Source organism: Acomys russatus, chromosome 29, assembly GCF_903995435.1.
Source record: "Acomys russatus chromosome 29, mAcoRus1.1, whole genome shotgun sequence".
NCBI lineage: Eukaryota > Metazoa > Chordata > Mammalia > Rodentia > Muridae > Acomys > Acomys russatus.
In genome coordinates this window covers 1,741,159-1,751,155 of record NC_067165.1, presented here as the reverse complement: position 1 = coordinate 1,751,155, position 9,997 = coordinate 1,741,159, and the positions used below count along the sequence as shown (strand labels likewise).

The window sequence follows — 9,997 nt, the reverse complement described above, 5'->3', positions numbered from 1 at the left end:
AAAGCATTGTTCAGAGAGCACACTTTGGTGACATTTGTTTACTGACTCTAAGGTAGGCTGATCCAGCAGGTCACTGATGGAAGCTCACAGCAAAACAAGAAACTGGTAAATAGGAGTGAGACGGAAAAGAGGCCTAAAAGGGGACTGGAGAAGTAGCTCCCACTTAGGGCCACTTGCTGCTCTTCTAGAGGACCTGAGTTTGACTTCCAGACCCCACATGGTGGCTTACAATCATGTGTAACTCCAGGCCCAGGGAATCCAGTGCCTCTCTCTGGCCTTCCAAGGCACCAGGCAGGCACACAGCACACAGACATACATAGAAAAAAAAAAAAAAAGAATTTTCTTTTTCTTTTTATAAAAGAGGCCTAAAGATAGGAAGAGCCAGGGAAAGAAAGAAGTATGGGGAAAACAAGTGAGTTACACTTAAAAAAAAAAATCCTTATTTTTTCTTTGATGGAAAAACAGCAGGGCTGACAGCAATGTTTTCATTTTAAAAAAGTGATTTAACTGCCGAGATTTGGGGCTGGGGAGATTGCCCATCTGTTAAGAGCACTTGTTGCTTTTGCAGAGGACTGAATTTTGATTTCCAGGACTCACACCAGGAGGCTCACAACTACTTGTAACTCCAGCTCTGTGAGTGTCTGCACACATGGTCATACACACAAACACATGCACACACATGAATAATAATAAATTTTAACTAAGAATAATTACAAAGATTTTCCTACTCAGAAAGATCTAAAACTTCTCAACCTATAAATTAGTCTTTCAAAACAGAGCAGATTCATATCTCAATGAAAGTATGCAATGTAGCCTTTACGATCCTATATAACTCCTTCACATATTTCACCACTGAGATTGTTGAATCAAATAATGTACAAATATCCCATATATAGGTCTGTAATTAATATTGCTGACGTTAAGAAATGGGCCCAAGTACTTAAAATACTCCCAAATTACCCTAATTTTAACTACACATGTTTTAGGAGAGAAAGCCTACCTGAGTATGGCTACACTTTACCTCTCTAGGTACCAAGTGAGAATGTTTTGACTCATTGGACTCCGCGGTCTTTTCTGGAAGGCCCATTGTAGCCTAGTCATTACCAGTAGTATGAAAACCCAGGTCAGACCTTGGCCTGGGATAGGCCTAACTAAATACTTGATAATTTTTGTAAATATGATTAGACAGAGAAAAACAGTGTTGCTTAGCACCATACTTTTACATTTCTTTTCATCTTGGGCAACTGCCATACATGGAAACTGGCAATGTGACTCGGTGAGGAAGACAGGCCGTTAGGAGATAATTAAGTCATGAAGGCTCTGTTCTCAGGAATATGGCCAGGCTGTAGACAACAGCCTTTACTTAGCATTCAATTTCCGTCCAGCTGTCTCTTCTGTGCCCATGGACAGTATTTTTCACCTTCAGAGGAGCAGTGATCAAGGTACCATCTTAGAGAGCTGGCTCTCAACAGATGCTTTGATTTTGGATTTCTTATCCTCCAAAAGCGTCAGGAGTGTGTTTATTCTCTATTAATGGCCCAGTCACGGGTAATATGGTATGGTAGCATGGACAGAGTAAGGCATTTTCTAAAGGCCATGTAGGAGCTGGGAAGGGCACGGAGGGACAGGTTTTTGTAAGGCAGGAAGGGTACCTCTGGGGACAGGCTCCCCACAAGACAGGTAACGTTTTGGCCAAATATAGAAGGAAAAGTAATACTTCTAGTGGCAGGAGAAGGGCATTGAAAAATGGAAGTTAAGAAAGAGAGGTGTGAACAACTCAGGGCATCTGGAGGTGTAGGCAGAAGAGGTTGCCAACAGTTAAGCACGCCATGCTGGTTGCCAGCACTTCCAGTTCTGACAGGCGGTACAGCGGCGCGGATACACCTGGAACATGTTATGTAACTGGCATAAACCAGTCACGGAAGGGCCAATATTCATAAATGAGGTGCACAGAATTGTCAAGTTCGCAGAGACTGAGCACGCAACAGAGGCCACTTGGTTTTGGTGTAGAGGGTAGAATAGGAAATGATTGCTTAGTTCCCAAAAGAGTTTCCATCTGGGATGGTTAAGTGTTCTGGGGAGGAATCTGGGTGGTTGCAGATCCAAGGATTAAAACAATAACATTATTATTATTATTATTATTATTATTATTATTATTATTATTATTTTACCACAGTTAAAAAAAAGTTAGCAGATGGAAAATTTGGGGACATAAGTCAAAACTTCCTTAAAAAAAGAATGTCATTTCTTTCCTTAAACAGGTCTTCTTTGGTTGTGTGGTGGCACCATGCGAAGGAAACAGTGGTGGCCTTACAGAACAGAAGTGTGAGATGAAGGTGCAAGGACACAGGGGATGTTTCAACGTATCCTAGAAGTGGACCAAGCCTTTTAGGTTCCAAATACCTTGTTTTTTTTTTTTTTTTTTTTTTTTTGTTTGTTTTTAAACCAGTCCACTAGCAGCTTCCTGCTATACTTCCCCTTACACCCACCCTTGCCTTTTCTGGATATATCAATAACAACCAACAAGCAAACAACAACAAAAAAGAGTCTCCTCCTTTACCTGCAAAGGGTTCTGCGTTCAAACTGTGAGAAGAATCAAGCCTTTGCAGAATGAAATATTTGTTTACTGTTGAACCACACTTGATACTTTGACCCTCTGCAAGAAGAGGCCAAAAAGAGTATTCAAGATAACTTAGGATGCAACAGGGCATCCCTTCTCTGCCAGCCGCAGGGCAGAGGGCAGAGAGAGACCTCTGGGTCAGCAGCGGGGGATCCCGCAGCACTCCAGGGCTCCCCGCAGGGGGTTGGAGGGTGGGGGTGGGAGAGAGGAACTAGAGCGCACTCGTGCGCAGGCGCAGCATTGTGCTCACCAGCCCCGGCTCAGTGGACCCCGGGTGGTGTCCCGGCTGCTCCCGGAGCCCTTCCCGGGTGCCCCCCAGCTCCTCTCCAGCCCCAGCCCTGCCGAGCCAGGCGCGGCCCTTCCTTGACCCCACTAGGCACCATGCCAGGGCAAAGTCCCCGAGGGTGTGAACCCCAGTGTCCCAACCCCTGGGCGGGGACGGGCGGCGGCCGCGGTGCGGGGAGCTGTGGCCAGCAGCACAACCCGCGAAGCGCTGCCGCGAGCCGCCGAGTCCCCCCGGAGCCTCCGCCGCCACGCTAGGCCCGCGCGCCGCGGAGCCCCGGCGCCCAGGGTCGGCACCCGCAGCAGCCCGCGCTCCTCCGAGGCCCGCGCCCCGCCGCGCCCCGCAGCCCGCGCTCCTCGGAGACCCGCGCTCCTCCGCGCCCCGCAGCGCCAGGCCCCGACCCCAGCCGCCCAGCCGCCCCGCTCGCTCCCAAGCCCGCGCCGCCGCCACCGCCACCGCCGCCGCCGCCGCCATGGCGGAAGTCCATAGACGTCAGCATGCTCCGGTTAAAGGAGAAGCCCCCGCGAAATCCTCCACACACAGAGATGAGGAGGAGCTGGGGATGGCGCCGGCCGAAACGCTGACGGTGTTCCTGAAGCTGCTGGCCGCCGCGTTCTACGGCGTGAGCTCCTTCCTCATCGTAGTGGTCAACAAGAGCGTGCTCACCAACTACAGGTGGCCGGGGCTGGCGGGCGGGGGCTGAGGCGCAGCGGATGGGCTAGGGACGGGGGTTCGAGCCTACCCGGGGATGTCCCTGGGCCGCGCTCCCCTTTCGCCCCGGCGGCGGGCTGCGGGGGGCGGGGGGCACAGCAAGGCCCGTGCCCAGGGACGGGGACCCGTGCGGCTGACATCCGGGGGACCAGCGCGGCCGCACACCCAACGCGCCATCCCGCTGTCACTGGGACTGCGGGGCAGAAGTTTGTGTGTTTCTGTCTGTCTGTCCGTGTCCCCTAGATTCATTTAAAAGATTTAAAAAACCGTTGACGACATCACCGCCTTAACTTTCTGGAAAAATCCGTTGTAGGAAGCGGAGGGAAATTGTAAACCTGGACAAGATGAGACAAGTGGCCGCCCTAGGCTACAAAATCTTAAGATGTTTTGGGGGGCTGGGGGGTGAATGAAGAGCAGGCATTGCTGTGGCTTGAATCAGAATGCATTTTAAGATTGTCAGTGTGGAAGTTGAATTCATTGTGCTGTGAGGGGTTTTTGGCCGTTTTTTAACCCCCCTCGCCTTTACCGTTTTTTCTTTTTGTAGATTTCCGTCCTCGCTATGTGTTGGACTTGGCCAGGTTAGTTGGAATCTTGGGCATTCCGTGGTCAATGTTGTCAGAACTTCTGTGTGTGTGTCTTTCTATGCAGAACAGTGCATCTGTGTGTGCTCTCTGTTTGCAGATGGTGGCCACCGTAGCAGTTCTCTGGGTGGGAAAGACACTCAGAGTAGTCAAGTTTCCTGACTTTGACAGAAATGTACCTCGAAAGGTAAAAGCGAGAAAGAAGGGATGCTTTATTTTATATAAAGGAGCCATTCTATGGCTTAAGGGGGGAAAAAAAAATCAGCGCCTTGCATATTTAAAACTCCAGTCTAGCCTTAACCCTAGTCTGTAAGTGCATATAGTAAAGCTATAGAAGACAGGTGAAGAGAGCATTCAAGAGAAGTGCTAACATCTAATGAAAATGAAGCGATAAAATCCTTCTGTTTTGATTAAGGAGTTTCTGGTAACAGATCTACACACTTTAGTTGCGAAATTCCTCTTTCATTACTCTGTGGGTTTTTTTTGGGGGGGGCATGGGAGTGTTTTCACATTCTGTGTTTCAGTGCCTTTTCTTCTGCCACCCCCTCTCCCTGCCACAAGTGCTGTGTATGGAGGGATAGTTAGTGTTGTTTGGGTGTTTCATAGGGAGCAACACTGTTTCTTAGACTTATGTTTCAAGTGGAAAGAATTTGACTATATAAACAGAACCGTTTCTGTTTGAAAGGACTTTATTGTCAATGTCCTCATTATTGAGATGTGTTACCCTTTCCGCTTTTCCAGACGTTTCCACTACCTCTACTATATTTTGGGAACCAAATCACTGGACTGTTCAGCACAAAGAAACTGAAGTATGAATATCTATTTTTTTCTAGTGGGGTTAAAATAATATGCTCTTAGACAGAAATGTCATATTAATGTGTCATTTTTTTTTTCTGAGGGGAGTGGGCTGGGGGTGGTGGTGGGGAGAAGTGACATAAAAACACCAGGAAGCTTCCACTATCAAATGATGAAGAGTGAGCTCACAGTTTTGATTTAAAAGTTGTTTATTTGAAGTTAAGGGATGGATTTTGTTTTGTTTCCCTTCTTACTTTTATGTTAGAAGTATTCAAATATTGTCAGTGGTGCAGCAGACTTTTATTATTTTTGCGGGCCTGCCATGGAGAAAGATTTGTGCCAGGTTTATAGGATTTTAATATATATATAGATATATGTATGTCTATGTCTATGTATATATATATATATGTTAAATATTAATATGCTTCCCCCCGACTAGGACCTTAGTTTGTAGCCACAGATGACTTGGAATACACCGTGTCACCCAGATTGGCCTTGAATTTGTGACACCGCTCTTGCCTCTGCCTCCAGAATGCTGCCCTTTTGTCTGGTTTAGGATTTTGCTTCTATACTATAGTTCATAAAAAATTCTATTTTAAGTGTGTTCCATACAGCAAATCAGATGCTTCCATTCCCACAGGCTTCCTTTTAACATGACGTGGTTAAAGTCAGATGGGATCTTGACATAAACATGATTACCGTGTCAACCATGACGGGGTAACTGGAGAGCTGTTCCCTTCAGAAAGAAGTAATGGCTCTCTCCATGGCGATGCTGCACATGACCCTCTGACCTCCTACTTCTTGACTTCTGACTTTGAGGTGTTGCATGTGCGGTACATGCACAGGGAAAATAGTTCAGCTGAAAGTTCCATGAGCTGACTGAAGCCCTGGCATATTAAATGATTATAAGCAGAATTAAGGACAGGACTGGAGAGATGGCTCAGCAGTTAAGAGCACTGTCTGCTCTTCCAGAGGACCTAGGTTCATTTCTTAGCATTCAGATCAGGCAGTTCCCTGGAGATCGAACACTCTTTTCTGGCCTCTTCAGACACCTTCACTAGCATGTACATACCTACACATGTGCATGTAAAATTAGAAATAAAATGTTTAAAAATCATAGTATGGAGATCTGTGAGGATCCAAGGCAAAGAAGTTTTTGTTTTCTCCTTTTTTTTTTTTTCCTACTTTTTGATTTTTTTCTTTTTAAAAAAATATGTATTTATTATGTTTACTGTGTGATGCCTGCGTATATGCCTGAAGGCCAGAATTAGGGAATCGCATCTCATTTTAGATAGTTGTGAGCCACCAAGTGGTTGCTGGGAATTGAGCTCAGGACCTCTGGAAGAGCAGTCAGTGCTCTTAACCTCTGAGCCATCTCTCCAGCCTTTGACTTTTTTTTTTTCTTAAAGCAAGAACCCCGACAGAATGGCCACAGTATCTCTCAGGAGAGTTCCTAGGAAGTCAGATTTGTCACAGGGAGGGAACCCTTTGCCATCTTATTATGCACTTGGAAGGCGACGCAGGCCTGCTGCACAACGCTGCGCATATAAAATTTGCTGTCCATTGTCATCCATCCATGCGTTTACACTCTGCCTCTGGTTGTCCAGACAAGTAGAAAGCATTTTAGAGTGAGATATATTCAGAAATTCTTACATTGTAAGAAGGCGGTTGTTTGAGCAGCGGAAGCATACCGCGCCAGGAGTTTAGAGGAACATCCATAACACAGCACGTCATGGGCAAGATTCTCACGGGCATCGTTTTAGTGGCCTAGAGGCTAAGAAGGGAAGTCAGTTCAATGAAGAAGAAAGAGAGAAGCTTTCCATATTAGAGACGGAGGTGGCGCTATTGTCAGGAAATTTCCATAATTATCACAGTGAAACCTAAAAGCATATGTCATTAGCCTGTGGTAGTAGATAGGGGTTTACCGGGTTGTAGTTAATGTTTTAAAGGCTTTTAAATAAAAAGATGTTTCTCCAGGGAAGTAAGGTTAATCAGTGTGGAACTTGCTTGCAGTCAGAAAGAGATTGGCATTGTTTAAAACTGCCCATCCGAGAGTCTTTCCTTACAGTGACATACTTCTGAGCTTCATTTTGCCTACCTGGTTTTCTCTTGCAGCTTGCCCATGTTTACAGTTCTGAGAAGGTTCTCTATTCTGTTTACAATGTTTGCTGAAGGAGCTCTACTCAAGTGAGTGGTACTGTCATAGACAGTCCTTGTTTTTACAACTGAAAACATTGTTTACGTGCATGTGTTTGTGTGCGTGTATGCCCTGTGTGTGTTGTCTGAGGCCAGAAGAAAGTGTGGGATTTCCCCATAGCTGAAATTACAGGCACTTGTGAGTAGGCTGATGTGGGTGCTGGGAATCCAACCCATGAGCTGTCTCTCCAGCTCCGTATACTCTGTAAACACCTTGAAAAGATACCCAACATATGTGAGCTATTAATTTATCTGTCTCTCTTCTACTTTTAAGCTATGAAAAGCTTAAGCAGGCTGGTTCTGACAGCACTGCTGTCAGAACAGTGTAATTGGGAAGGCTCCAGACCACAGTTAGGACATATCCTGAACATTAGATGTGCCATCTAGAGTTCTTGTGCCTATTGCTACCGCTGGGCAAAGCCAGGCCACAGTTCCAGGTGTAGGCTTTAAATAGTGTTCATTTCTTGCCTACTTTTACTGCAAACATGTATGACCTTTTTCTGCTTAATTAATTTTGACATAAAAATTCCAACTCAGGCCAGGCGTGGTGGCGCACGCCTTTAATCCCAGCACTCGGGAGGCAAAGGCAGGTGGATCGCTGTGAGTTCGAGGCCAGCCTGGTCTGCAAAGTGAGTCCAGGATGGCCAAGGCTACACAGAGAAACCCTGTCTCGGAAAAAAAAAAAAAATTCCAACTCAGTAATAATAAACAAATGATAAGAATAAGAGAAAAATGGATATAATTATTTCTATAATGAATGGTGTTTTTTACTCCATCTTTTAAATATCTAGATCCTTGGAAATATTTGATATTTATTTATTTATTATATATACAGTGTTCTGCCTTCATATATGTCTGCATACCAGAGGAGGGCACCAGATCTCAATGTAGATAGTTGTGAATCACCATGTGGTTGCTGGAAATTGAACTCAGGACCTCTGGAGGAGCAGCCAGTGCTCTTAACCACTGAGCTATCTCTCCAGCCCCTTGAAAATATTTGAAATGTGACACGTTGTCTTTTTTAGAGAAAACATTCTTTTCTTTAGTCATTGATAGAAAATGAGTCTACATGGATAAAGTCACGTATGTGTATGTTTTAAATTATTTTGCAGGAAGACTTTCTCCTGGGGTATTAAGATGACTGTATTTGCGATGATTATTGGAGCCTTTGTAGCTGCCAGGTAAGATGTGGGCCTATAGAGTCCGAGTCCGTGTTTTAATTATCAGTAGTTATTAATAATAAATCTTGAGCATTTGAAAACTACTGAAAAGACTTCAAACATTAAATCTTTTGGGCCATATTAGATCAAAGCTAGTGAAATGTAGATTGGGGGATTCCTAAAGTCAATTTATGTAATTTAGGATCTGATATTGTCTTCTGCTTGCTGACCACATACCACATGCTGCATGGTATATTCGGCATTGACATATATATATCCTTTTCAGTTCTGAGGGCTTTGATTTTCCTGTTTTATAGTTGACGAAACCCAATCTTCTTTAAGTCTCAAGGGTTAGAACTAGTAAGCAGCAGGGTTAGAAACCAGGTCTGTGATTTTTTTTTTCTATTTAAGTAATTTATTCAGATTACATCTTATTTGTTATCCCCTTTGACAGAAGGGGACCTTGTCCCCCACTATAAGATAACAGCCTAACAGGTCTCTTCCTGGTAGCCTGCCTACTCTTCCTCTGAGTGTCACCAGGCCTCCCCATCAAGGGGAAGTGGCCTAATAGGGTACCCCAGAGTTCATGTCCGAGTCAGTCCCTGCTCTCTACACAATTGTGGAGAATGTGCTGTCCATTGGCTAGATCTGGACAGGAGTTCTGCGTGCGTTGTCCTTGGTTGGTACCGTAGTTTGAGCTGACCCACCTGGGTCCAGCTCCTCCAGCTTTAATGGACTTCTTGTAGGTTTCTAGGACCCTCTGGATCTTTCTATTTCCCCATTCAGGCCTGTGATTTTATAACATTGTTAATTCTTTCACTTTGCATGCCATTGAAGAAAGTAGTGGCAGCCCACGTGTGGAATGAGGAGAATGGCAATGAATCTTTTTCCCTTGTGGAAAAAAAAGGATAGAAGCATAGCTTCACTTGGGCTTTCTTTTTTTTTTTTTTTTTTGAGACAATGTTTCTCTGTTTAGCCTTGGCTGTCCTGGACTCGCTTTGTAGACCAGGCTGGCCTGGAACTCACAGCGATCCACCTGCCTCTGCCTCCCGAGTGCTGGGATTAAAGGCGAACGCCACCACTGCCCGGCCACTTGTGCTTTCTTAGGACACATAAATGTCATGACGTGTTTACTCTATTAGATTGCTGAAGCTTTTCCCATGTGGAGGAAGACACAGAGCAATGATACAACTTTAAGGGGAGAAAAATACAATTACCCCAATTTGATTGTTACATATTGTATACACATGTAGACAGGAAGAGGGGAAGGCAGGCAGGCAGGCATGGGAAAATATATGCCCAAAGACTAGAAGTTGAAGGGCTTTCTAGAAGCCTTTCAGATATATTTGCTAAGGCTGAAGACTTATTTTCCTTTGGGAACCACTATACTTATTTGGTCCATTAATTATGCCTGTGGTGTAAGGGTATGTAGTGGGGATGTGCACGTCAAATTCTATTTTACATTAAATAGCCAAGTAAATTTTTGTTATTTAAAAAAAAAATATTGTTACATTTATTGTGTGTGTGTGTGCCTGTGGGCCACAGGCTGCATGTATGGAGGTCAGAAGACAACTTGTGGCAGTCTGTTCTCTCCTTTCACCATGTGGGTCCTTGGAACAGGACTCAGATTATCAGGCTGGGTGACAAGTGC

General features: G+C 45.0%; 1 protein-coding gene across 1 annotated transcript in view; it reads left to right on the top strand.

Moving 5' to 3' along the window:
- Nucleotides 1-3,350: 3,350 nt before the first annotated feature.
- The window catches only part of Slc35d1 (solute carrier family 35 member D1), a 45,136-nt gene continuing 38,489 nt past the window's right edge, over nucleotides 3,351-9,997 (top strand). The window contains exons 1-6 of the mRNA XM_051171431.1: nucleotides 3,351-3,578; nucleotides 4,159-4,192; nucleotides 4,296-4,382; nucleotides 4,937-5,004; nucleotides 7,106-7,177; nucleotides 8,299-8,367. Coding sequence (XP_051027388.1) covers nucleotides 3,376-3,578; nucleotides 4,159-4,192; nucleotides 4,296-4,382; nucleotides 4,937-5,004; nucleotides 7,106-7,177; nucleotides 8,299-8,367 — 533 coding nt within the window. The 5' untranslated portion in view covers nucleotides 3,351-3,375. The remainder of the gene's footprint in view (nucleotides 3,579-4,158; nucleotides 4,193-4,295; nucleotides 4,383-4,936; nucleotides 5,005-7,105; nucleotides 7,178-8,298; nucleotides 8,368-9,997) is intronic.